Source organism: Pungitius pungitius, chromosome 4, assembly GCF_949316345.1.
Source record: "Pungitius pungitius chromosome 4, fPunPun2.1, whole genome shotgun sequence".
NCBI lineage: Eukaryota > Metazoa > Chordata > Actinopteri > Perciformes > Gasterosteidae > Pungitius > Pungitius pungitius.
This window is the reverse complement of record NC_084903.1, coordinates 16,179,773-16,207,352: the sequence shown is the minus strand read 5'-3', so window position 1 is coordinate 16,207,352 and position 27,580 is coordinate 16,179,773. Positions and strand designations below refer to the sequence as shown.

General features: G+C 42.9%; 2 protein-coding genes across 3 annotated transcripts; one reads left to right on the top strand and one right to left on the bottom strand.

Annotated features, from left to right (window-relative positions):
- Window positions 1-302: 302 nt before the first annotated feature.
- Window positions 303-5,283, top strand: kcnk2a (potassium channel, subfamily K, member 2a). The gene is made up of 7 exons (XM_037451086.2): window positions 303-415; window positions 1,096-1,186; window positions 1,586-1,703; window positions 1,921-2,081; window positions 3,152-3,338; window positions 3,461-3,600; window positions 4,356-5,283. Exons 1-7 carry the CDS (start codon window positions 318-320, stop codon window positions 4,683-4,685), a joined length of 1,125 nt encoding a protein of 374 aa, XP_037306983.2. The 5' UTR covers window positions 303-317; the 3' UTR covers window positions 4,686-5,283.
- Window positions 5,284-11,026: 5,743 nt separating this feature from the next.
- cenpf (centromere protein F) lies at window positions 11,027-27,482 on the bottom strand. 2 transcript variants are annotated; one of them, XM_037452728.2, is made up of 37 exons: window positions 27,422-27,482; window positions 26,481-26,662; window positions 26,187-26,312; window positions 25,891-25,961; window positions 25,580-25,704; window positions 25,385-25,476; window positions 25,036-25,309; window positions 24,655-24,857; window positions 24,393-24,518; window positions 24,188-24,316; window positions 23,624-23,746; window positions 23,368-23,503; window positions 23,146-23,275; window positions 22,755-23,034; window positions 22,283-22,489; window positions 21,969-22,177; window positions 21,614-21,743; window positions 21,000-21,278; window positions 20,296-20,883; window positions 19,981-20,154; window positions 19,012-19,838; window positions 18,691-18,905; window positions 18,323-18,455; window positions 18,078-18,210; window positions 17,492-17,854; window positions 17,301-17,409; window positions 16,886-17,091; window positions 16,443-16,661; window positions 15,955-16,098; window positions 15,659-15,848; window positions 15,472-15,569; window positions 15,262-15,303; window positions 13,931-15,052; window positions 13,607-13,736; window positions 12,787-13,455; window positions 12,436-12,557; window positions 11,027-12,048 (listed from the first exon to the last, which is right to left on the bottom strand). In XM_037452728.2, exons 2-37 carry the CDS (start codon window positions 26,640-26,642, stop codon window positions 11,917-11,919), a joined length of 8,418 nt encoding a protein of 2,805 aa, XP_037308625.2. In that variant the 5' UTR covers window positions 26,643-26,662; window positions 27,422-27,482; the 3' UTR covers window positions 11,027-11,916. The 2 variants fall into 2 exon arrangements, with proteins under 2 accessions (XP_037308625.2, XP_037308647.2); XM_037452750.2 differs by lacking the exon at window positions 27,422-27,482 and having other exon boundaries at window positions 18,323-18,452.
- Between the last annotated feature and the right edge of the window lie 98 nt (window positions 27,483-27,580).

Genomic DNA, 27,580 nt, shown 5'->3' with positions numbered 1-27,580 from the left:
TTACGCATCTGCTTTAGGAGTAAGAGAACAGAGACACGGAGGTGGAACAATATGAAGGAAAAAAAATCTCAATCCCATTTTTCAATTCTCCTGACAGTGGCAGCTCCAGACTTATTGGACCCTAAATCCGCCACTCACAACAGTAAGCCCCGCCTCTCCTTCTCCACCAAGCCAATCACAATGTCTCCCCGCCAGGCGAGTGAGGTGAGAGAAATAAACAGAAATCCAGATTTGAAAGGTAATCCGGGGGAGCGGGCTCCTGTGTACATATGTGGGTTGATTGATCAGTCGAAGTGTTGTAGGTGGTTGCCACAGTGATGAAATGGAAGACGGTGACAGCAATCTTTCTTTTGGTGGTTCTGTACCTGGTGGTGGGAGCAGCAGTCTTCAGATCCCTGGAGCAGCCTCACGAAAGGTAAGCTGGTTGAATATATGTCTGTCTACCTCACTACCAGGGGAAATCCCCCCCCACCCTCTTTTCATCCATCTAGCCTGAATAGTAGCTTGTGGCAACTATACATTTCTCATGACTTTTTAATGAAAATGACTTCCGGAAATTAAACTTGGTTAGGCTCTCTGTCAAAGAGCTGTGTTTGATCGAGTTGTATCTTGTGTGCAGAGGTTGTCATGTTGTGCATCTGTGCATCACTCTACGGTGTGGGATCTCCAGGGTTCAAGGAAGGGCTTTTACAGTTCAATCTCGTTATGCTGTAGTCCCAAATCCACCAGCACAGCAAGATTTATTATCAGAGCTTCCTAGAAAACCTCCAGATTTATGTTGTTCTTTTGTCAAATGACTTTGGTGCTACAGTTTTACAGCACCGGCAGGCTATTACAGCAAGTAAACAAATGGAGGTGTGTATTTTACCCACAGTTTAATTAAGACATGAATGTAAAACCACTGTTTATACAAAGCAAAATGCTTAGACTTCTTAGAGCAGCGTTGAAAACACACTGCAAAAACGAAAAAACAGCTTGTTTGGATTTCAGGAGAATTTGTTGTAAATTTATAATTCTGTGACACAAACCATTTACAATAGAATTCCCTCAAACATTTTCAAGCCTCACCATCTGTCTGCACTTTGTCTCTGCTAGTGCCCAGCGTTTGGCCATCCTGTCCCAGAAGCTGGAGTTCCTGTCCAGACACTCCTGTGTCAACCAGAGCCAGCTGGAGGAGCTGGTCAAGGTGACCTGAAACGTTGTTCTGGTGTTGTGTGTGTTGTGCACAGCTGTGAACCGAGCACAGCTGCAGTGGTTTCAGCACCGGGGACAGCTCCCGCCGAAAGGTGGAGCCACAGGGAGTTGGTTTCTGTTTTTTCTTAACTTTAAAATATTGTCTGGGGCTCCTTGAATCACAGAGAAGAGTTCTCTTTGACAGCTCAAGATTTTTGGATTATCAATAATAATCATTTCAAGTTTTAAATTCTATATTGAATTCAGTGGCGAGACAAGGCTCAAAAGTACTTGGTTGTGCTAAAGGGTTTATTATACTATGTATATCAGCAAAAATGGTTCAATAAAATGAAAATTCAAAAGTATAATGATAATTCTTTGATAATTAGAATCTCTCTCTCCCCCCTTTTAGCAAGTTGTGTCTGCTATCCGTTCAGGCGTAAACCCTGCAGGGACACTGACCAACCACAGCAGCCTTTGGGACCTGAGCTCTGCCTTTTTCTTTGCTGGGACTGTCATCACAACCATCGGTAGGACACACACACACACACACACACACACACACACACACACATGATTAAAGCTTTTTAGTGAGAGAATGTACATTTTAATTAAGAAAATGAATCATGTAGCACATTTAGTTACATTTTGATTCATCTCCACAGTTGCTTTATTTAAGTGTTTTATTTTTTTTTAAAGAAATTGTGATTTATATTCGGTGTCTCTTTTTTTCTGTCCTCTCTTCAGGTTTTGGGAACATCTCTCCCCACACAGAAGGTGGGAGGATCTTCTGCATCATCTATGCACTGCTGGGGATCCCCCTGTTTGGCTTTCTTTTGGCTGGAGTAGGAGATCAGCTCGGCACCATATTTGGCAAAGGCATCGCAAGAGTGGAGAAAATGTTTGTGGTGAGTTTGATGTATTACTATTCTGTATTTCACAGGTGAACAATAGGATCTAGAGGATTATCATTATCAAATCATTTTAAAAAAAAGAATTATGTGCGTGTGATCACTCATTTTTCATCTGAGGCTTTCAGTGAGGCTTCAGCATTTATGTTGTAACTTCTTACTGTTAGACAACATCACACCACCCTGCCGCCCTGTTTTTAAAGTTAGGGTAGTTGCTGGGATTTGCCTCCTAGTCACCAATGAATAACTTGCTGTTTAATTTGAAATGAAATGAGTAGATGAGTATCATTTGTAACGTTTCTCAAGGCAATCAGTAATATATATATATATATATATATATATGAGGACTGAGGGCAAAAGCTAATTGTGTAAGCGTGTGTTTGTTTGTGTGTTGGCCTCATAGCTCTCTGCTTGGTCATTGCAAGACTGCAGCATTATTTCAGTGGATATAATACTGTGGATGTCCTTCCTCTACTGCACCCAGGGGAGCAATTTATGGAATAAAGCTATTACTGCTAACAGCATCTGCCTGTTTTACCCAAACAAATTGATGAACCCCAGAGGAGGATTTCTACTGACGTTTGGGATCCTCTAAATTTTCCTCTCAGAGTGTGACATTTGGTTTTGAGTGTAATGGGCCAACAAATATTAGAAGGATTGCTATTAAATTTGGAACACAATTTAAAGTCCAATTTAGTATAAATTGAATTGGCAATGTCCCGGGGACTTTTATTCAGCACCATTAACTTCATCAGATGAAGTTCCCTATTATCCAATACCTATTGATCAACATAAACTTTATATATTCAGATTTTGCTTTTAAGTAAACATACTGTAAGTAGAGCATAAAGATGAATACATTGCATATGGTTTTGCTATTTCAACAGTTACAGAAAATAATCAAATCATTTAGGATTCATACTTAAGTTTTCAGTGCAGAACGAACGATGAACACAAAGCCCCAAGTTGCATGTGTTTTTGCATCGATGACAGTTCGGACCTCTGTGACTCGTAGAGGCCCTTCGGTATCATACTGCTGATTTTTTCCGCTGCTCTCACTCCTGCAGCATTGGGACATCAGTCAGACGAAGATCCGGGTCATCTCCACTCTGCTGTTCGTGCTGTTTGGCTGCCTGCTGTTTGTGGCGCTCCCAGCGGCCATCTTTAAACACATCGAGGGTTGGTCTGCGCTGGAGTCGCTCTACTTCGTGGTCATCACCTTGACTACCATAGGGTTTGGAGACTTTGTGGCAGGTATGAACACACAAGTTAGAGATCCAGCACCACCAGGGACAGGCCCTTTTAAACCTGCACGTCCCTCTGCAGCATGAGGTACATTCTACCGGATATGTGACTGTCTCTGTCTCTGTGTCTAGGTGGTTCAGAAATAGAGTACTTAGATTACTACAAACCAGTTGTTTGGTTCTGGATCCTGGTGGGACTAGCCTACTTTGCCGCCATCCTCAGCATGATAGGAGACTGGCTCAGAGTAATCTCCAAGAGGACGAAAGAAGAGGTATGCACCTGCTGGTTTCATTCACTCCTCCATTCACGGACCTTTTCTCATTTCCTATCCTCCTTTTCTCGCTTAGTGCGGCGACACAGATGTTGTTATTCAAGCTACTCGGTAATAGTCCCTCAACTTTTGCCCTCTGCTTAACTTCATTTCAATGACAAGACTGTTTTCTAATCCAATCCACCGTCTGCCATCCAAACACATAAACGCAGCTTTTTGCCATTACTACGAGCATCTCCAGATAAAGGGAGCGAAAGAGGTCATTTTGAAAATGTGAGATCGAACTTTGTGTGCTGTTAGCACCACACAGGTACGGGCCAATATGCTTGTTTTCAAAAAAGGAACAACTTGGACTTTTCAACGGGACCCTTATTTGAAAAAGCTGGTGAATTATTCAGACAAAGCATTTGTTGTAATAAGTTTCACTGGTGTCTGAGTTGTAGTGATACTGAAGCTGGGCGTCAATATCGATTTGGTTTGCCAGTTCTTTCACGAGAACATGTTGACATGTCATGGTGTCAGTAGGAAACATTATTAGTGAACTAGTGGCTAGAGTACTTCTAGTGTCCCATTAAGGCTCCTTTCTGTATGTCAGTCTGCATTTATTTCTGGCAATGTACATTCGTCAGTATTTTATCAACCTTGATTTTTTATTTTTGGGTCGTTTTCACCAAATAGTACATGCAACAGTGGTAAGAATCAAACCTGTCCCCTCAACTCCTTACCTACTTCGCTCTCCTGTTCCGTCCTTACAGGTAGGAGAGATCCGGGCTCATGCCGCAGAGTGGACGGCCAACGTCTCAGCGGAGTTCAAAGAAACCCGTCGACGCGTCAGCGTTGAGGTCTACGACAAGTTCCAGAGGGCCACATCAATAAAACGCAAGCTGTCCTCCGAACTGGGATTCAGCCCCGGGCCCGAGGTCACTCTACCCAAGAGGGCCAACCTCAGCGATGAGCAGGACAGGAGCGGGAGGGAGGCCGGGCTGCAGGGCCTGATGACGCCGCTGGCTAGAAACGGCGGTTTGTTCATGAACGGTTACGACCCCGAGAGAGGAGACATCTCAGTCATTGAACACCTCAAGTAGGGAGAGGACGGTCAACTCCTTTTCAAGACCTCTGTGAGCGGTGACCCGGTGACCCCTCTGCAGGAAGGTCTGCTCAAGAACTTTGGCAGCGGAGCACTTTCCATCCCGCCGGTCGAACGAAGAGCGAAAAGAAAACGCACAGACTATGAGGTAATTAGTGTTACATATATTGAGTGTCGTTAAGGTAAATATCATTTAAATCTTGGACCACGGTGAAGTTGACATTAACCCTTCCCTGAAGGATAAATAAACAAACATCTCCAACATACTGTAACATACAGTACTACAGCAGTATCTGGTGACCCAATATGTCCAGGGGCCCTCTCTGTGTAAAAAGCACTCCAATATGTTAAAGTGTAACAACTTAGGATACATTTTACCACAAAGCTTTACAACTTATGATGCAGCTGTCGGCCGTTTGACTGCAGAAGGATACTCGCGATCACAAAAGGCTGTTAGCTGAAACAGTCAGTGAGTATTCATACACGTGAGATGTGATGAGATTCTAATTGTCAAAGTCACACAAGACAAACAAAGATTGTGGGGGAGGTGTATTTTGGGCTAAATGGCAGGAGATTGTGTTGTGATGGCGGAGATGTTATTGTTTGAACGGCAGTTGGCTGTATTAAAATACAAAGACAATGCAGAGAACAGACAATCACTACATAGATCCAATATTTATTGGATTTTCCAGCTCAAAAAAGTTGACATATATCTCACATATATTTTTTTAGGTTTGAGTGAATGTCATTACCGAACCAATCTAAAACTCAAAAGTGTGAGCGATCTCAACTCTTTCTATATGTAACTTAAGTATAGACCATTACTTTATAATGTCGACATCTCAGCTATTTAGTTTTGATAGGAGACATCATTTGATGTTACTTCTTAGTTTTAGTGAAGAGGAGGAAAGGTGGTTTTATCGATTTAAAGTGATCAAAAGTGTGTCTGTGATTGTGGGTATAGCTTTACAATAAATGACAACACAGAAAAGCTATATGAAGAGATTTTTCAAACCATCCCTGTGCCTTAAACTCTTTTCTTTGCCAAACCGAAGCTAAGCACAACACACTTTGAGGTGTGTAACATATTTAACAAAGTGCTCATTTGCGGTTGTGGTCGATCCAGTCCAACAAACCTAAAGCAGCTGTTCAGGCTCGTAATGTTCTACTGTCCTGGTTCCACTTGTGGCCTTATACATCTAATATGAGACGTCTGTTTTAGTGGCTGGATGCTCAACGTGTTCCCACCTTCAGCTTTCTACAGCAGGTGATCTGGTGTGTCCCAACAGGAAAAGCGTAGCTTGTAATTGATAACTGCATTACATTCAGTCAAGCTACTTCCAGATTCAGCTCTCTTTCTTAGAAACAGTTGATCCTGTGATACATCTTCGTATCAGTTTCAGTCTACTCTCTGCCGACCAACGTTAAGCTGCTACAACACAACACAGTTGTGAATTCCTTCTCCGAGTGGTGCTGCCAAATGTCTGGTTATAGGATACAACGACTTTTGCAAAAAAAACTCTTGACTTTTAAAAGGATTGATTTATTTGTCATTGTTCTGCTGTCCTTGAGAACATTGTACTTATATTATATTCAATTTACTGTCAACATGGTTGAGAGTAATGCTGACCAAACGATGTGTGTACAGTTTTGAAGGTTGATACACAGATTCACGGATTTGCACTTTGACAGGTCAGGAAAGTTAAATGGTGACAGTATAAGAATCTATTGACTTTTAAAGCCCAGCTTTCACTCATTCACACACGCACACACATGCTGGGTGTCCTTTGTGTGTGTGCGCCTGCCGTTGAAAATGCACTTTGATTTAACTGCCTTTGAACATGTTATCCAGTCCATCCAATGAGGAGGCTTTGGTTTATTTGTTATGTGGCAATGACAACAACTACTACGGTTTAACACACAAACTTTTCTCATCACTGTAACAGTCCAAGCAAGACGATTTAACCCTTTGATCATGAGCCACATAAACAAGGAGCATGAAACCATTTTATATCTGACAGCTTGATTCAGTTGACAATTGGACTAAATGACACTTTTCTGAGAAGGTTTGAATCGATCGATTGAATGTAATGCAGCGTGTGTATTGTAGTTTTATTAAGGTAATACTCTGAGAACAGCAGGTCAACGAATGAGAAAACAATCCAGCACAAAATTAAACAAGATTTGATCTTTCCAGTTTGTATTCTTTCAAAAAAAAATGTTTTAAACTTCTTTCTTTAAACTTTAAAGAGTCCACTAAACACCGTAGTTGAACTGAGGGGGGAGCGAGCAGCGGGAACGTCCTGTATACGTTTTGACTTTAACTAAAGCAGACGACAACCGTCTGCACCCTTCAGTACTAACTGAATAGTAACAGTAGTGGAGTTGCACTGTGTTGTAGCTGGCTGGTCTGTTTGTGCCTTCTTCTAGCAAACAAATGGTGTTGTTATAAAATCCTCTGCGCCGTGCTTAACTTTAAGATATTACATTTCTTTGTGCTAGATATTGTTGGTTGATGCTTTTTAAAATGGTGAAAACTGTATTTTTCTAAACAGTATGTTTGCCTTTGTGTTTCTATAGTGATGGGATGCAAGTCTGGGGAAACACATTTTAATAACAATGACTGTACAGCTGATCTAAACACAATGTAAAAAACTTTTTTTGTAAGATCATTGACTTGAAAATACAACAGATTTGAATAACTGTTCTGGCTGCTGTCTTGTTCCTTGCTTCCATCATCCTTCATCAGTATAAAGGTGCTGAATACTAGATCAATTCTAGGAGCATTTGGATCGGCCCTCGGTATCACAGCCGGATCTGGATCAAACTGGATTGTGGCTGCTACGGTCCCAGGATGGTGCCATCGGTGGTTATCAGATATGCTGCTTGAGTGCTATTCGAGTTCTGTTTGAGCAGCGGCCGTGAGCTGACCGGTGGGACATGCTCACGTGCACTATCATGCACTAAAACCACCTGCGGCCGCGTCGGCTTTGTCAAGAAAGCAAGTAGAATCTATGACTACAACACACATAAAGGGAAGTGGACTTCATTCTTTATTCAGGTGACCATTACTCCACCATCTTACATGGTAAATTGTTTCTGCTGCTATATCAATCCAATACATTCCAGGTTAAGACTTTCAATTTATTTTTCTGTAGTCTGCCGCATTCACCACTGTCATCAAAAGAATGTTTACCTGGTGCATAACTGCTGAAGATTTATTTATAACATTTTCAACTCCTAAAGAACTACAAAGAAGTTGTAATTGTAACTCAGTTAAATCTGAACATAGAATTAATTAATTAATTTGTATTCATTCGTTCGTAATAATTACCGGTCATTTTGTTCGTTTCAAACTTATTTGAAGTGAAGTAAGTAAACTAAATCAATTGTTAATTTCTTGTTCCTTATTTAATCTTTATAGAGAAATATCCAATCACATTTATTCAGTTTTCCAGTTTTCCTCCAATGACGAGCTCATTCCCTCCGCTGCAGGTACATCTGGGATTTGTAGGTATTCTGAAGCACAGTCATCAGTATCTTCGCTTCTCTCACACAGTTCACAGTGAACCACTGAATCATTATTACAAGTTAAACTCCCTGGATGCTGGAGTGGTGTGATGAGCGTGATGGACCAGTGGTAGCAGGTCTTATGATGCATGAGACAAAGTTAACAAAGCAGAAAGCACACAGCCCAATCCACAGCACATAGACAGATACAGTATACTGTATGAGTATACTCATTTACGTGAACCAAACACTAAATCCTAATTCAAGGGTGGCGGTTTACACACAATATTCAAACAAAATAAACAAAAGGAGATTTTAATTGTCAGTGAGGTTACAGGTTGCGGGTCCTTTTGTTTATCTTCAGTTTCCCAATTTATGAAAAGCTAACAAGCTGCTGGTTGTAGTTTCATGTTTATTGACAGACTTAAAGGGTGAGAAAAATAAATAATAATATTTTCATGTCTGCAGGGAAGTAAAGTTAGAAATGAATTCAAAATTCAAGAAAGGTACCTGCCTCAACATACTATGTAGTCTGAATCAATGGCAAAGCTTTGGTATTTTGTCTGTTTTGTATAATATGATTTAGAACCATATTACTTCTAAGATTGATCAAAGATTACATAAAAAGAATAAGAATTATACAAATATTTATAAATAAAGTTATAAAGATATGTATATTCGATAACAACATAAATAATAACATACATATTATGTTATTAAGAAGTACTACTACACCATTGTACATAAATAAATAAAATATAAAACCTAAATCACTTTACATAATTACAGAAACAAAACATAGCAAGAATTTTTAAAGAATTTCTCTTTAAAACTTCTAAAACGGTTTGCAGGGAGGTCAGTGGAGAGAAAAAAAACCTTGAATGTTTTATTTAAAAGGTTCGGAACATTTTAAGAAGTTAGATAAACTGAAGCTTTTATATTGGTCTTATTCTTTCTGTGGAGAGCATTCCTTACATTACATTACATGCTGTATCTTTGTTGTTGTTGTATAGTATTGTATAGTACAGTGCATGTGTTGCTTCAATGCTCAAGTTAAATAAGTCACACATTATAGCATTTATGGGAGTTTTTACAAAGGCTTTTAGCATATGCTGAGCCCTAAAGCCCAAACCCTCTAGCAACATAAAATAAGACACATTTATTCTGTATACCTCTTTTAAAAGATAAAAAAAACTCCAATTGGTCCACAACAACATAATCATGTTAACTGTGATGTACTGAAAAAGCACATTTTACTGTATTGTTTCTAACTTGTTGTAGTCATTGTTATGCTATTCCTAGAAACAAGTGCAGCAGAAAAAAATCGTATTATTGCTTTAAAGATCAGTTAACAGCCATTGATAATATCTCGTAATATCTCTAATAACTGATAAGTGATACCCATGTGGTGCATCGCTTAAGTCCGTATTCATGCCTCCCTCCCACTTGAAAAGCTACCTCGGTGTTGCATTGTAACATTGCAGATTGCGTGGCTTTGTTACCACCATTTAAATGCACAAGCATCAGTTCAACTCTTGGTTTTCTCTCATCCCCTCGACTCTGTTCATACAACGCGGCCGACACTTCCTGTCGGTGACTCCCTCTCGCCCGCAGAACTGCTGCTTACACAGTGTTGCCTGGTGAAGAATGGGACAAATCATGCATACAGCAGGGGGATCGACAGTCGGTCAGTCTGTCAGTTTTAAAGACAGACGCACACACACACCCCGTGCATACACAAACACACACTCTCCAGTCCGAGTGCCAGTGATAACACAGCTCAGCGGGCCCATCTCCTCATTTCCCGTGTCCTCGTCCAGAGTTGGTTCTGGCACCGCGGCTTCCGTTTACAGCCCCAGCCAGAGACATCAGAGCAGGACAGTATCCGCTCTGAGGTGTGTGACTGTGTCGTCTCGTCTCTGTTCCCACAAGCCCGCGAGCCCGGCCGCCCACGCACTCACTCACTCACTCACTCACTGCGGCAAAAAGACAGGAATGCATGAGCGACTGAACAAACCAGGTGGGCGTGAAAAACCCCAGTGATGCTCCGGGAGGAAACCGATGAACGTCCGTCTGGTCCCATCTTAATGTGTCTGTGCACGCTCTCGGAGAAGCGAGGGGTCAAAGGGTCGGCGTTCATCGATACCTCAAATGCTAACGTCCACGCACCAGAGGAAAAGATCAATTGTATTGATCAAAAGCTCAGCATTTCTTTAGAAACAACGTAAAGGTTCACTCGGAGAAATCAATCACTTCCGGCATTTCGCCACAGCAACCGTGGGTTTGTATTGTCAGTCAGCATGAAGGGCACTTAAGGTAATACGTGTGGCATAAAAGCGGCTTTAAATCAGCAGGGGAATAATCTGGAAGAGCGTGCATCGCTTTTGTGGCCTAGAAACATGTTTGAAATGAAATGTGTTATGAAAATGCTTTTTTTTCCCCATTGCAAATGTATCCGCTGCAAATAATATCTATAATATAGTATAATATCTATCATATAGCGTATGGTGGGACTTGTGTAAGAGCAGTAGTTGTCCTGAGAACCAGCAGGATCACTTTAATACCAGACTAACAGAATCACTGTGATTACTTCACTCCATCATCAGGCAAGCGGTTTACTTCCCAATCATCTCCTGCATCACAACACACCTGCTTGTGTCCTTTATGAGGATGAGGAGCCCTTATTGAAAAAGGCTGCGCTCTGCTGGTGCTCGTCCTCACCCGGACCATCATGGAAACCAGATGTTTAAAGGGGGACTATTTGTCCTGAGGAGTATTCAATTGTCTCATTTGTCTTTCACGTCCCATTACTGCCAGCCTGAGGTGCATCCTACACTGATGCCCACGTGTCACACACCTTTCCTCCATATGGCTCAGGCTCTCCACCTTGTGGTAGCAGAATCTACAGTGGACCAGTACCGCAGCTACATACAGTAGTGTGTGCTTACACCACTGTACCTTCTTTATTTACTTGTGTCCTTGCAAAAGTTAGTAAATCGTAGCAAAGACCAGACTCGTACACAAGAAAGAGAACACACAACCTTTAAAGCGGTTAGGTTTTAGTATATAAAAAAGGGCTAATTAACAATATACAAAGATCAATAACATTTAACTAAACTTGCATTCAATAAAAATAAAAAAAAAGTCACATTTTTTCATGGGTGACTTCAACTGTAAAAAGATTTTTAAAAATATACATTTCTTAAAATCTACAAACTGGTAGCTGCCACTAGTTACAGGGCGGACAGGTGGAGGACGCATAGCTGATGATCATCTAACACGTATAAAGGTCGGGACATCTGTCACTCACACAAACACACAGAGCGAAGGGAACCAGTACAACCAGTTGATCACAGACAAAGATTGTTTGTTTACATTTGGAGGGATCGAAAAACAATCAGGCTCTTATTGATTGTACAACACCTGACATTTCAAAGACCGCTTTGATAGAAGACACGTGAAAACATCCCTAGCACAAAGAAATAGTTGTTTGAAAAATATTGCCAATTTAAGTTCCCAACAGACAATTCAATTATAGGGATGTCTTTTGTATTTCTGGAAGAAAAACAGGAAAAATAACTAAGACATCAACTCACACACCTACACACTCCCACCCCCCCCCGAAAGAAAAGTGTTTACTTAGAAAATAGAAAAAGTGTCCTTAGAAAAAGTATCCATATGTTGTGTATCTTTCAATGTGCATGTGTATATACATCGATCTACTGGACTTGACAGTTGCCTTCTTGTTCTCCCTCTTTCTGTTCCGCAAGGTTCCCCTCCTCGCTCAGGGAGGCACACTTCCTGCTGGAGCTCTCTGCAGAAGGACTCTGGAAAGGTATAGACCCCAAAGTCTGTGGGTGAAGAGCAAGATGAGACGGATAACAACGTTAGCAAAAAAAACAACAACGTGGAACAAAGATTCAACACCCAAGTGAACGCCAAGGGAAACATGGCGGTTCAGAAATGACAGCGGTCGGCCTTGAGAAGCACAAACCGCGTGTTCTGAGCAACGCATCGGTGGTAGCGTTGTGTCGTGCTGAGAATCACCGCTGGAATACGGTCTGGGGACAATGCCAGATGTAACAAACACAAATCGGTTGAATGAAGCCAAGTGCAATACTCATAGTCTGCGTCATACAGTCCTCCTTATACTAATGACTATATATGATGCAGGGACACAATGCCACAAGCTGGCACGTGTGTGTGTGTGTGTGTGTAAGATGGTTGCTGATGCTCACGTTGCCGTCAGATCCAGATGTGGAGGCAGTCAGCCGGGCAGCCAGTCGAGGACTGCAGCGCTTCACTGTGGTTCTTCTCACGATGAATGGACTGGCCTCCCCCAGAGGAATGTCAGCAAAACCTGTGGAGAGCAACAGTGGAGATGTGCTTTGTTCTGCCGGCTGCTAGTTCACCCGGCCATGTGCCATTTTTGTTTACGCACACTGAAATAATCAAACTAGCATGGGGGAGCAGGCTGATAAAACTAAAGACCCACACGACAACACACCAGCTACAGAAAAATACAGGAGCTTCTTGCGGCTGGTGAACTACGGGTGAGATGATCCATTTGATCACGGCACAGAACGTACCTCTCTGCACCAGCTCAGGGAGTCCCTCGGGTTTGAACTCCTCCTCGCTGTGCCGAGATCTATGTTGGGGTGTCGTCACTGTGGTGGCTTTGATCTTCTTAGTCAGGTTGAGCAGGGCCTCCTGGGCACTGTCTTTATTGCTGATGTCCCGGTGAGCCCTTTTGCCCGAAGACGAACTCTGAGGAGACCTCGGCGGCGTCGAAGGAGCCGTGTTCTCGGTGTTGGAGGAAGAGTTGCGCCCTGAGCGCCGCGGGCGGCGGGTATCGTCAGTGCTGCTGGGTGGGCCTTTAGCTTTGTTAACGCGGTGGCCGGCGGTGAGCTGCTCCAGCCGGGTCGTCAGTGCTTCATTAGACTCTTCAAGCTTGTGGACTTTAACCATCAAGCCGCAGTATTTATCGATGCTCTCATCCGACTCCTTGCTTTTCTCCTCCAGCAGTTTGTTCAGTTCATCCAACTCGCTCTTCATCAGCCCCAGCTCGGAGTCTCTCTCTTCCAACTCCTTCTTCTTTCCGTCGAGGGCAAACTCAAGCTCCTCCACCACTTTAGCTTTGGCTTCTGCCTCCACCCTCTTCTCCTGCAGGGCAGTGCTCAGGTCTTCCATTTCCTTCTTCCTCTTCTCTGCCTCCATCTTCAGCTGGTTCGCCTCACTGCTCTTTCCTTCACCTGTAACTAAAGGAATTACAGTAACAAAGTTAATGTCATGTTTTCAGTGTTTTAATGCAGGAAAAATTGCTGCTAAACCATGTTGAGATTTATCGTCAGTCCCGATGACTTTAACTTCAAGTTAAATAATAACAAATAGATTAAATGGGTTCCACACCTGGTCTTTCCAACATTGCTTGCTTCTCCTGCTCCACCTGTTTGCAGGTCTTCATCCAAAGACCCATCTTGCTTAGCGCAGAGTCCCTCTCCTTAGACAGCCGGGCGACCTGGGACGTTAGTGTCGACACCTTAAAAGGGTGGAGACAAAGGGTAAACATTTAAGTGATTTTAATACATGCCGAGTGTTGGCTATTTGGGCAGCAAAGTAGACACAACTGCTCTGGAAGGTGAAAGTTACAAATAAGTTAAAGTAGATCATTATTCTCCAAAGCTACAGGGTGAGATGGATTATGTTTGGACAGATCAACATGCGTCCGTGTACCTGCTCGCTGAGATGTCGAGAAGACGTTTCGGAGGTTTCCAAATCCTTCTCTATAGCAGCGACTGTAGACCGAAGAGCCTCCTGGGCTTCTGTAAGTTTCTCTTTCTCTTCTTCGGCTTGTTGCTTCTCTTGTTCCAGTGAAGAGAGAGCGGATGATAGTTTCTCTTTCTCCGCTTCACTCCTAAAAAGGGAAGACTGCATGTCTTGTTTTTCAGCCTCCAACACCCCTTTCTGCTCCTCTATTCCTTTCTTCTCTTCCTCTAATGAACAAAGAGATTGGTGCAGGTTACATTTCTCCTTTTCTATCAAGGAGAGACTAAACTGCAGCTCCTCCTTCTCACGGGCAAACACCCCCCTCTCTTGCTCCAGTCTCCCTCGCTCTTCTTCCACAGACGACAGAGTGCAGCGCAGATCGTCTCTCTCCTGTTCTACTGAAAACAGGGCCGAGTGCAGTTTCTCTTTCTCCTCTGCCAGCCGGACATTTTCTTCTTGCATCTGTTCCTTTTCCACCATGGTGGACGAGATGGCTTGTAGTGAGGCCTCCTTCTCCAACATATCTCGCTCTTCTTCTTTAGCTTTGAGGAGTGTTTCAAGCTTCTTCATTTCTTCCTCCAAAGACACAATTCTTGTCCTCAAAGTATTTCTCTCTTTCTCCCACTCCTCTCCCTGACAGCGGAGCCTCTCGCCTTCAGTCTCGTACTCCTTCAGAGAAGACTGCAGAGACGTCTTTTCTTCCTCCATCTTTCCCAGCAGGTTTTGCATGTTCTCTTTCTCCCCTTCCGCCTCGGCTCTCTTTTGTTCAAGGCAGGTCTCTCTCTGCTGACAGGCCAACAGCTGTGACCGCAGGTCATCCATTTCACTCGTAAGCCTTTCTGCCTCCTCTCTCATCCCTTTCTTCAGCTCTTCCACCCTGTATTTCTGTCTTTCCTCTTCCTCTCGTCTCTCCACCTCGGCCCTCTCCAACCCCCTTTCCAGGTTCTCCTTGGCGGCCTTCAGGTCCTCTATCTCTCCGTTCTTAGTTTCCAGCTCTCTCTCCATCTGTTCTTTCTCAGACCTGAGGTTTTCTAGCTGTGCAGAGAGCTCTGATAGACTCTCGCTGAGCTGTTGCTTCTCCTCCTCCACCTGAGGGCCAGAAGATGGGGACAGTTGAAGGAAGACAGCAGCAGAGGTTGTGAAAGGACACAAGGTGGATGAGAAGTATAGAAAGAACAGCACGAGAGCAAGGGAGGAGAAATCTGATGAATATATTGCAAGCAACTAATATTTTACTATTAGCTAATAACACACAATCATAGCAAAGGGCAACAAAGATATAAAGATAAGGACTGTACCTTTCTTCTCTCCTCCTCGAGCTCAGCTTTGGCTGTTTCAGCCTGTGTTAGAAGCAGAAAACACTTATCCCAAGGCTTACTTACTTAGAAAAAGTATATGCACAACTCTTATTGAACCGCCTCAAATGGGAATTTTATCCAGGCAATTGTAAACATGTTCAGACAAATTGGTTACTTTTCTCAGAGATATATATTTTTACCACAGAATACCTGTAACACAGCGTCCTCTAGACTTTGCTCTTGGTCTTCCTTCTCTCGCTCCAGGGCCTCAATGAGATCTTGCAATGAGTCAGACTTCCTCTGGGCAGCTGGAAAAGTAAAGACTCACAATAAGACCGACAACAACACCTCACAAAAGTCAAGAGGATGTGCGAGTTTGGAGGATGTTAAGAGCCACCTTTGAGGAGCTCGCCCATCTTCTTTTTCTTCCTCTCGTCCGACTCGATGCGGACCTGCAGCTTTTCAATACCAGACCTCATCTGCTGGATCTCTTCTTGTGTCGAGTTCAGACGAGAGGCGATCTCTCCCTTTTCCAGTAGAGAGGACTCCAGAGACTGTGAGAGACGGCATACTTCTCCCTCTAAAGCCTTGAAGAGAAACCATGGAGGATTAGAAGCTAAAGAGCATCTGAGGGTTTATTGGTATAAGCACTGCGAGTAACAAGATAAAACGTTTTCTGAGGAAGCCCCTCACCTGTATCTTGCCGACCATGGACTCAGTGTTTTGATTGGCCGAGCTGTGGTCTATTGTGACCTTGTCCAGCTGGCTCATAAGCTCCTGTCTTTCTCCACTCTGTTCGGACATCGCTTGCTGCAGAACTTTAATCTGTTCCAACAGCTTCAGAGAACGAGAAGAAAAAGGGAATCAGCTCTCCAACACGCTTAATTACAATGTCAATATATACACACACATATACAAACATCACATGTCATGAATTTCTTCAGACCCCATCAGAAACAATGTTAAATCAAACTATTGTTCACGTTGCCACGTTCTGAATTGAAAAAAGAAAAGCAAAAAGAGAAGGACTCTGTGCCTCCTCAACTGGCCCAAAGGTAACGGAGGTGTGCACATTTCTTTATGCTACCAATGTAAACCAACTCTAATTAAAACCTCTTATGACCCATATCATAATAGTTTACTGAGGGAACTCTGCACCCTTGAATGTTACACACACACACCTGTTGCCTCTCTTTCTTGAGTTTCTCCATGCTGCTTTGCAGGGAGTCATACTCCTTCTTATCCGCTCTGATGTCATCCTCCAAGATGGAAATCAGGTTCCTGGTGTCACAGTTGGTCTTCTCCAGACTGTGAACTTTCTCTCTCGACTGGCCCAAACACTGGTTGAGGTCATCTCTCTCCTCAGTGCACGACACAAGTTCAGACCTCAGCTGGGTTGTCTGGAGAAAAGAAAAAGTGGTTTTATGCCGCACTGATTGATCAGTAAGCCTAAAAGAATCTGCAATGTTCAAAAATGTCTTGATGTTGTCCAGATGTTAGTCAACAAAAAGCAAATGATTGAGCCTACATACTGTTTTGACTGATAAATCCTTGATACATGCACATTAAGTCCTAACACCGTATTTTGATGTTTTAGCTCAAAAAGCTCTTGATGAGTCCTCACCTCTGTTCTCAAGGTTTCGATCTGCTGCTCCATGCTTGAACAAGCCCTTCTCTGGGTCTCCATCTCACTCCCCAGTTTGCTCTTCTCCCCCTGTAAGGTCTCCAGCTCAGACTCCATGCCCAGGATGTGCTGCTCCAGATTGGCTTTCTCAGAGCGAACTCTCTTCAGCTCACTCTCCTGCTGAAGGAATTTCTCGTCCCATCCACCTAGACAACCAAAGAAAATATCTGTTAGATACCAACATGCAACAGGGTAGTAAGGACCTTAAAGTCTACACAATCCTTCGAAGTCATGCAGTACAGCGACATTTAAGCTGCATTTGAAATACTGAACCTCAGGCAACTGACTCAGGTTCAGAATCAGTCAAAATAATCTTGCATGGTCCTTATAGGTACTATGATGGGTCAATATTTACCTTTGGCCATTTCTAGTCCTTCCAGCATCTCCATAACATCATCCAGCTGGAATTTTGTGGTTTGGAGCTGCAAACATAAAGTGTCCCTCTCCTCTGACAGTTGAGCCCTCTAAAATAGAGTATGCGGTATCAGTGGCAGTGTAACAATGTAATTTATCATTTAAGTGTTATTTTGCTATTTCTTCCCCTACCTGGTCGGCGTTGACATTCTTCTCCTCCAAAGCGATCTTCAGCTTATGTGCGGCACCCTGGGCCTCCTCCTCTGCAGCCCGAACTCTGTTTTCTAAGTTTTGAACTTGGACTTCTAGCTCAGAAGTCAACTCCATTCTCAGTGCGAGGTTGGAACTCAGCAGCTCGTGCTCTAAGCGGAGGGCCCGGAGTTCTTCTTCTTGTGTGATCATTTCCCTGATATGGTTGAGGTCATTGTGTTCCTGAGAGGACTCTGCTGCTGTCAGACAGATGGTCTCCCCAGCAAAGGAAGATGGGAGCGAAATATTGCATATTTCAGAGTTACTTCCAAGAACATCTCCAGTGCTGCAGCTGTCTTCGGAGAGCTGCAAGGCAGAAGATGAAATTCAAGCTCTGACTTCTTCAAAACCCAAGTTTACCAGCAAAAAACGCCATAACTTCAACCAAAGCACACCTTTCAAGTAGTTCCAATACTAGCAGCAACCAGCAAATTTTATGTTTACATTAATGCTAAATCAATGAATGAAGTACACCAAAATCAAACCCATGAAAGCATCACAACTGAAGAGAAATCACCCTTAGATCTACCTGATCTAAGGGTTGCTGTCGATGCTGCTCCTTGTTAACACTCGTATCGGCCACACAAGCCTCCCGTTCCTCCTCCAGTCGTTGGACCATCTCCTCTTCAACAAGGTCTTGCTTGAAGACCAACTCTGTCTCACTATCAGGAGGTGAGGGAGATTTAAAATGTGCTCATCACTTAACAAAAACACATACAACATACAAGGGCACATTATTCTGTGTTTGAGCGGATTATAAAACCCTATTTATACCTGAAAGCCTCAATGGACTGTTGTGCAAGTTCCCCTAGCTCAGCTCCAACTGGGCTCAGCTGTTCCTTCACTGGGAGGGATTCTGCATCATCGGTGCTCGTATTCGGAGCTGGCTCCAGATCAGCCTGTTCTGCTGGGGAAATCATTGCATTTACTTTATTATAATATATGTAATCAAGTTCATTCTGGCTGATAAACCAATGGCATCAGCTCATTCATGGTTACGGATGTTGTTTAAAAAGTAAACAAAATTAAGTAAACAAAACAGAAGTTTGTTTAATAATGTATTGAAAATCTAAGCTATTATTTCTATGCTGTATCACCAAGGCTACACGAATAACTGTAATCTAAATTGGGTCCACACTCACCAGCATTATCCGTCTCCTCAGTCTCCATGCAGCGGATTTCTTCTGCCGGCTCCTTCTGGGTCTCCTGTGAGTCGGAGAGCTGCTTTATGAGGCTTTGTTGTTGGGCCACCTGCTCCAGCAGGGAGTCGTACTGCAGCTCAAACACAGCCAGCTCCTTCTGCAAGCCCGCCAGCTTCTGATGCAGCTCGGCCGGCTCTGCCTGACACTGTTGGATCCTATCAAATGGACACATGAAAACGATGCTATTATAATTGCAGCTAATATTACGAGCAACTATCGGATTCAGGTATAGTGACTCATAAAAACGAAATATGTGTGTACCTCTTTCGGTCCTCCTCAGTCCTCTGGTCCCTCATCTCGATTTGCTCTATAAGTGAAGCCACCTCTTCTTCAAGCCTTTCTATTCTTTCTAGTAACTGCAGCTTCTCCTCAGTTGCTTGATTCACACTAGATTGTAGTTTGATGTTCTCTTCAGTCAGCTTATCACAGTTACCCTCCAGCTGCAGCTTTTCCTCAACTACTTGATTCAAGTTAGTTACAGAGTTATTTTTCTCTGAGATCAGCTCCGTTAGTTTAGCCTCGAGTTGGAGTTTTTCCCCGTTAATCATATTAAGGGTCATATCTAGTTGGGCTTTCTTCTCCGTGACTTGTCTGAGGGTCAATTCAGCTTCCTGTTTCTCAACGTTCATTTGATCCATCTTCTGCTTTTCTTCGGTTAGCTGCTGAATGTCGGTCTGCAGACGTTGGTTCTCCTCAGACAGCTTATCCAAACTGGCTTCCAGCTGCTCTTTCTCTGCATTGATATTAATCACCTGAGTTTCTATTTGCTCTTTTTCATCTCTCAACTGTTTCAAAGTAGTCTCAAGGTGGTCCTTCTCCTGATGGAACCGGTTAAGACTATTGTCTTTGTCCTCAATTGCTTGTTGGAGCGTTGTCTCTAACTTGATATTTTCCTCTGTGGCCTGGCTGAGTTTAGACTCTAAAGTAGCAACATTCTCTTCAAGCTGCTTCTGTCTGAAAGTGTCCTCTTCCAGACGGGTTAGTTCACAGCTCCTCTCCATCAGCTCCTCCTTAGCTGTAACATACTGCGTCTCCAGCACAGAGTTCTGAGATTGGACCTCCTCTAACCGGGTTTCCAAGACAGAGACCTGAAAAGATTAAGAGTTCAGATTGAATCCAAACAGCCAGGTTTCTTCACTGCAGAGCAAAAAAAGCTAGTAAGATGATGACAATGGAAAGTGTAAAAATATCAACAATGAAAATCGCTGCTGTGGCACAAAGTTGCTCTACCTGGGCTTTGCTGTCCTCCAGCCTGGCCTCCATGTCAGACATCTGAGATTGGTTGTGAGCTAGCTGAGCTTCCAGTGACTCTATGGTTCCCTTCAGATCCTCCACCTGACCGTCAAACGAGTTCATGACCGTCTCATTGTCCTCCAGGTCCATTTGCAGCATCTCCAGTTGCACCTTAATATGAAGAATTACACATATACAGAAATGTATTCCCTCCCTAAAAATATAACAATGTTGTACCATTTCAACTATATGTAATAAGATTGTTGACCTGTAAGAGCCAAAGACGTGACCAAGAATAAACGGGAAACCAACCTTGATTTTGTTCATGGAAACCATCTTCTCCTTCAGAAGGTCTGACGTTTTGGCCTGCTCTGCCTCGGCTTTATTCAGCTTCTCCTTCAGGCTCTTGATCGTGTCGTCTCGCTCTTCTAAGCCGCGGGATGCTGCCGACAGAGTCGTCTTCATGGTCTTGATCTCCTCCCGTCGAGAACTTGATTCCGTTTTGGCAGCAGCCACAGATTTCTTGGCAGCTTCAAGCTTCTCTTTGAGGATCTTCTCTTTGTTAAGGAATGTTTCAACATCCAAAGCGTGACTCTCTTGGTCTTTGTTCGTCTTCTCTGTGAGCTCGTGGACTTCTTTCTCCAGGGTTAAGATCAGGTTAACTTTCTCACTAAGGGTGTTCTCCAAATTGCTCTTGATTTCAATAGTGGAGGAGTGACTCTTCTGAAGAGCTTCTAGGTGCTCATTGAGGTCAGCATTGGACTGGCTGACCAAGGCCAGTTCATTCTCCAAGACCGGAAGCTTCTCTGCAGCGTCTCTGCTTGCTGTTACCTTCTCTTCCAATGAAGATATCTGCTCCTGAAGGTTGTTTATGTTCTCAGTGTGAGCTCGCTGTAGGTTCTTTATGAAAAAAAGATACGTTAGTTAGTTAGATAAGTTAAAGAGCATGATATACACAGTAATTACAATATGCAAAACTCCGGAAATATAATTTATTATTTGGAGCAATATTTTACCTCTGCCTGTTTCTTTGACTCTAGAACTGCCTTTTCTAGCTCATCCTTTTGTTTCTCCAGGGACAAAATGTGAGCCTCAGTCGCTCTGAACTGCTTCTCCTGCTCTTCGGTGTGGCTCTGCAGAGCCTTCAGTGTGTCCTCCAGCTGTTTAAGCTCTTCTGTCTTCTTATCATGCAACTTCTTGTGTTCCTCTTCATTGTCTGACAGAGTCTTAATTTGTTTCTGGAGCTCAGCTCCCAGTTGCTCCTGGACCTTTAGGAACTGATCCGCTGAACTGACCTGAATACAAACAGAACTACTATAGCTTTTACTGGTTCAGACCAAAGTAAGGAATGATACCCAATATAATGTAAAAGCATCAGGCGGATCATAAAATCAACAGATTCAAAAGGAATATTTTAGTGACAGATACAACATTGATAAATAAGACACGTGTAAGCAAAGATAATAATGTACTCATTAGTCACAAGATCATTGTTTGTACAATATACTAAAATTATTTACAACATCACTGAAGTCAGCCAAGAATGGCCATAAAGTTCCGAATGGAAACAAAAAAGACTACAATGGCAATTGGTTTTGAATAGTTACTGATGCAGGACAGTATATCACACCTGGTTTTTGGTGAGCAGCAGCTCCTGCTTAGTCTCCTCCAGCTGAAGCATCAGCTGCTCATTCTCTTTAACCTTTGCTGAAACGCTCTCCTCACACTGTACCAGGAGGGCCGCCTTCTCCTCGGACAACCTGGTGGAGTTCAGGCAAAAAAAAGAGAGAATTCAAATCAAACGTCGGTCTTAAAAAAGAAAAGCATCCAGAAGAATTGTATTGTGGCTGTTATCATTTACCCTTGTTGTATGTTGCAAAGTGAGTCTCAACTAACACTCAACCCTATGAAGTTTGTAACGGTGGGATTTATCCCAGGGCTGCTATATTCAGAAATATTACTTAAACAACAAATAAAACCCCCACCTTGCAGCTTGCTCCTCCTGCTGTGCAGTGGCTTGAGCGAGGCTCTCCCTCAGCTGGCTGCTCTCCGTTTGGCCCAACTCGATGAGCTGGTCTTTGGAGCGCGCCAGGTCGCAGGCCGCCTGGTGCTCGTCCTGCAGCTCAATGTTGGTCCTTTCAGCCTCCTCTGCTCGAGTCACTTCCTTCTGCAACTGCAACTCCAGACCTTTGATCTATTTCAATTAAGGAATAGGTGCCCGGCCAAGGTTAATCAATGACTATTCATTGCATTGCTAATAAACAACATGTACAATAAATAAAAGAATACAATAAATCACCTGTGCTTCGAGCTGAGCCACTTGCACAGCAACATTCTCCAGGTCTTTAATGTTCTTTTGTCCGGCCTCAGAGAATTTAGACTGGAGCTCGTTGTACTGATGCTCCTTCTCTTCCAGGTCTGTGCTCTTGTTGAGAAGTTCTCCCTTCAATGAATCAATGTGGGCAGACATGCTGGCCTTGTCTCCCTCTACGCTCAAGAGCTGCTTCTACAATAGCAAGTAGAAATGCATCAGCCCAAATAATTAATAACACAACAGATGCTACAATGCACTTGGCCAACAAATAGCCTTTACAGGCTTTGTGCCACGCAACAAACTATTTATTATATTTTTTATAAATAACGACTTAATTCAAACAAAGACTTAAATCTAAAAAACAGTTTCAAAATATTTCGGAAAGGGTTCAGTATGCAAGCTCAAGTTACCCTAAACCATAATTCAAGTGAATATATTGGGAGCCACAGCCACCTACCGTTAGATTGTCATTAGCCTCATTCAGAGAGACAAGGCTGTTCTCCAAGTGGCCAATTTGGTCACTGAGGTGTTTTTGCACAGCCTCAGTTTCATTGATCAGGGTCTCCTTTTCTTTCTTCCACTCCAGCAGAGCTTGATGTTCCTGTTTCAGTGTCTTACTCTCAGCCTGACTCGCAGTGAGATTGGATTTCAGCTCTTGGCTCTCGTTCTCTTTCACTGTCAACCTGTTAGTCAGCTTTTCTGTATCTTGCTTCAGCTTCTGCAATTCACTCTGGTACCTACAATGTTTTCAACATTTTTTTTTCAATAATAGAAAAGCAATTTGAATATTATACATTATAATCCTTTCTATTGTTCTCAGTGTGACTAAACAATGGGTGTCTGCTCACCTGTCATTGTTGGCCTCTGCATCAGAAACGGTCTTCTTCAAGTGTTCCAGCTCCTGGGACGAAGCCCGAGTTTGCTGCTCCAGTTTAGTCTGAAGTCTCTTAAGCTCATCCGCCTGTCCTTCTGATTTTGCTGAAGGGCAAATTGACAAAGAATTAAATAATAATAAATTAAATTATTCTCTAGAATGTCTAGTGTCATCACTAGTCTTACAACTAATTTACCTTTAAGGTCATCTAGTAATCCCTGGGTGCGTTTGAAGCTCTGGTCTGCATTCTTCTTCTCATCCTCCAGCTGAATCAGACGCCTGCTACTCTGGTCCAGCTGGACAGACACTACGCTCTTTTCTGTCTGCAAATCCTGCAGGTAGGAAAATATGGACACATATGTAGGTGTGGAAGGGCACTTTTTCTTTAACGGAAACCTCAAAATCAAGTCAAAAATAGAGTATCCACCATCGTAAATGCAAAGGAACCACACCTCCATTTTCTTGCGAAGGTCCTGCTCTTTGGTCTGGCTGGCTTGGAGGCTCTGCTCTGACCTCAGCAGCTTCCGTTTCTGCTCCTCTACCTCCTTTTCCATCTGACTCTTCTGGATGCACATCTGGGGAGAAGCAACAGGAGGGTTAAGAAAGTTAAAGATGAGAAGGGGGATGTACATACAGGAGCTAAAAGTGAGAAGTGTGACACAAATGCCAAGTGCCCAATACCTTTAAACACAGGTCAGGCAAAAGCTGGAGTTAAAGAGTTAAATTTCAGCAACATTCAGCAAATGTTAGCTCCAAGATAACGGTCAGTGTTTTCAGTTTTGTGGGAAGTGGAATGCCTCGAATTCGAAACACATCTTGAACCGTATTGCACTCTTCTCAAATTATATATGGCTCTGTGAATATAGTGTCAACAGAGACATAATCGACCAATGGCTGAAAATAATTTCAGCTCAACAACATAACAAAAAAGAAAAGTGGGATATATATACAGGTATATATATATATATATATATGCCACAAAAGGTTCAGCGAGTAGATTCAGGAGCAAAAGTTACCTTCTCCATGTCCATCTGCAGTACATTGTGCTCTTTTTTAGACTGTTGAGTCTCTTGTGTCAGCTTGGTTCTGGTCTGGTTCAGCTGCTGTTCCAAAGCCTGCAGAGAACTCTGTAGCTGGGCTAGCTCCTGCAGAAAATGATTAAAATATTAAAACGCTGTTTTAACAAAATTAATTATATGTTACGTCTCCAAATAATTGCACCTTTTGACTATTTCTCTCTTGGTCCTTGAGTTTTTGCTCCTGAGCTCGTTTGCAGCTCTCAGCGTTGTGCCTCTGACAGCTCATCTCCTCCGAGACTTGCTTCAGCTTCTGCTCCAATGACGAACACTAGGAACCATAAAAAGAATAGCTGTCATCAAATGTCATGATTTTACTCAGTTTGCATTCTTAAACCATGTAAATCAAGCAGAACTAGAACCACAAATCTGGTGTCTATAAAATATCTATGAACCAATCATGGTACCTTAGCCACAGCCTGCTGCTGCTGGTTTGTGGCCTGGCTCAGCTCGTGGCTGGTCTTGGCCAGGTCTCTGTCCCGTTCAGTCAGTTCTTTGCGGGCCTGGTTCAGTTGAGTTTGTAGGTCCTGAAGCCTGGAGGCATGGCCACGAATTTCCTTCTCCTGAGCGGACAGACTCTTTTCAAGCTCTGACACACGGCCACGCAGCTCTGATGATGAAACAGTAAACACTTAAATGCTGGGGGAGAACATAATCCGGATATTCAACTTAAAAAAGGAGCCAAATATATTGTTTATGTGGAAAATCGCAAAAGACTCCCTATATTTTACAGGAAACATACCAACACAATATAACTACGCTATGAAAACAAGCTGTGAACAGTCCACCTTGGTTGATGGACTTCAGCTGCTCCATCTGATGAGAGGATCCACATGGACTCTGCGCTGCTCTAGAAGAGCTCATCCGTTGGCTGCTTTTAATGGGCGTCTCCTCATGGGATTCCCACAGGGACGCCCCCCGCCTCTTCAGTGGTGTTTCCATCACATCTTGAGACTGGCGACTGTGGGCCTGATCCGGTGGCTGCCATGGGAAAATCGAAGATCCAGCTTGGCGGGCAGCAATGTCTTTGTGGCTTACAGTCACGGAGGAGTGATTCAACAGCTAAGGAAAAAACATTTAAGTTAAGGTCAACCGTTACAAAAGAAACAAACCCACATAATAAAGTGATGCGCTTACCTTAACCTGCAGGACTTTAAGCTCAGTCTCCAGCCTTTTCCTTCCTTCTACCTCCTGGTTGTATTTCTCCTGAAGCTCATCTAGTTTATTATCTATAGAACACAATCATCATGTTAGGCCAAGCAGACAGACCCTTGCAGAGAAGCTCAGATAAATGTGTAGCTTTTGCTTAAATACAAAATACAAATGATGTACCCTGCTGTCTGCAGGCTGGGGTAGAGAAGGTTTTCTGTGGAGTAGTGTAGGGCTGTAGCTCAGAAGAGGAGGATGACAAGGAAGAAGAGCCCGCAGACTGTGAACGATCCAATTCACTTTTATACCTTAGCAGATGGAAACAGAGAAAGACGTTTTTCCATTAGGTCAAATGGTTTATAATGTCCATTCATATTGATTATGAGTCGCTCGGTACCTAAAGAAAGAACCAAGACAAACAAAGAAACAAGTCCCAGTATAAACACACCCTCTCTACTCACATAGAAATGCCTAGCAACAGACACAGAACTCACTTTTTCAGCTCCTGCTCCAGTCGCTCTATGGTCTTCCTGCAGGAATTAAGCTGACCATCCAGATAGCACACCTGGGTTTAAGAATTCATTTTAGTCAGGGTTTATTTTCTTTCTAAATATTTCAGTTTCAAAATCTTTTGTTTGTTAGATTCATAAATCTGTAAAATATGAATATTTGCTGTTAAATATCAGTGGTCTGTGTTATCTTTGAGCCCTTGTATTGATTGATTGAATTAAATTCCAACAAAAGAGTCTCAAATTGCAGAAGACGTTTCCCCCACAAATCAGTGACTCACCTGCTGTTCTTTGATTCCAAGATCGTGGACAGCCTTTTGACGGGCTTTCTCCAGAGAGTCACAGGACTCCACCAAAGACTGGCTCTCTCTTTTCAGAGCAGCGGTCTCAGTGCGATCGCTGTCTGCCTGGGGAACGAGAAACACAGATAACTAATAAATACATTTTTTAAATTGTAAATTAAAAAACTTGATTATTCCTGTGTTCTTTCTGGTAGATTTTCAAGTCAGGTTGAGACAATGCAATAGTAATTTCATGATGGTATTCCCTACAGTTGTTACCCATTAAAAACGGACCTTTTGTTTCTGTTTTTGCAGGGCGGCCTCTAAGGAGTCCAGCTGAAACTGTTTCTGGTTCCTGTCCTTCTTCAGTTTGTCCAACTGGACTTCCATCTCCTGGATCTTCTGCAGAGCTTTGCCTGGAAGTCCATCCTTCCACTCCTCCACCGCCCAGCTCATGGTTTATTACCTGACCTAACCTTGACAGATACCAATAATATATATGCATACATTTCAATATGCAAACTGACTGGACTGGTTCATGACAATGATCTGATCGCCAGTAAGTGACGTTAATGTCAGCGCTGTGTTCTGTTGGCATTGCCATGTGATGAGAACACATGTTTTTATCCTAAAAGCACAGCACTGACCACTGGACAATGAAAGTTGTAATAAGTGATTTAATAACGTTGCACTTCTGCTTCGGTTCAACTTACGTTAACTAGGTAACGTCATTGTTACACATTCACTTAACGTTAATTATGCGATTAATTAACGATATCAAGAGCACGTCTATAAGACGTAATGATCCATGTCACCTCGGTTGTAAAGAGAAGGCACCACAAGCTGTTATTTAACGTTATAGTTCACCACCGTGGGGGCATTGGAAGTTAGCAAGCGTCAGTTAGCAAGCGTTAGCTAAGTTAGCGTTACAGTTCACTGTGGCTAAATTAACGTTAATGTTGTCACCAGACTAAAAGACTTCTCGGTAACTTTGCCGCCAGATAAACATACGTCTGAGATTACCTAACGCATTTACGTTAGCTTTAACATAACGGTAAACATTCGCTGCGATGAACATGGTTTTAACAAACATACATTTTACGTTATATTTACAGCAAAAAACAACCAATTACCGGCGGAAAGTTAAAAAGTGCCTCGTGAAAGCACCCGTGGTAGCGATAAAAAACAACTAATGAAATCGCTAGAAGCCAAAAGACTAAAATATCCAAACTTACTTTGGGCGCGATGCTTCCTATCACATACGAACTGTTTGGGTTTCTTCTCGTTGAAAATTCAAACTCCACAGCAGCAAATAGCGTTTCCCTCAGCTCTACGCCCATTGGCTACTTCATATGACGTCAGTCATGCGACGCACATAATTGGTACCCAGGGCC

What these genes read in the sequence shown, in the direction of transcription:
- kcnk2a (XM_037451086.2), top strand. Translation starts at nt 318, where the DNA reads ATGAAATGGAAGACGGTGACAGCAATCTTTCTTTTGGTGGTTCTGTAC. An exon ending in GTTTGGAGACTTTGTGGCAG is followed by an intron (nt 3,339 to 3,460) that starts GTATGAACACAC and finishes CTCTGTGTCTAG; the next exon opens with GTGGTTCAGAAATAGAGTAC. An exon ending in CCAAGAGGACGAAAGAAGAG is followed by an intron (nt 3,601 to 4,355) that starts GTATGCACCTGC and finishes CCGTCCTTACAG; the next exon opens with GTAGGAGAGATCCGGGCTCA.
- cenpf (XM_037452728.2), bottom strand. Translation starts at nt 26,642, where the DNA reads ATGAGCTGGGCGGTGGAGGAGTGGAAGGATGGACTTCCAGGCAAAGCT. An exon ending in AGGCTAATGACAATCTAACG is followed by an intron (nt 22,490 to 22,754) that starts GTAGGTGGCTGT and finishes TTGCTATTGTAG; the next exon opens with AAGCAGCTCTTGAGCGTAGA. An exon ending in TGAGGAGACGGATAATGCTG is followed by an intron (nt 18,456 to 18,690) that starts GTGAGTGTGGAC and finishes TGATTTCCCCAG; the next exon opens with CAGAACAGGCTGATCTGGAG.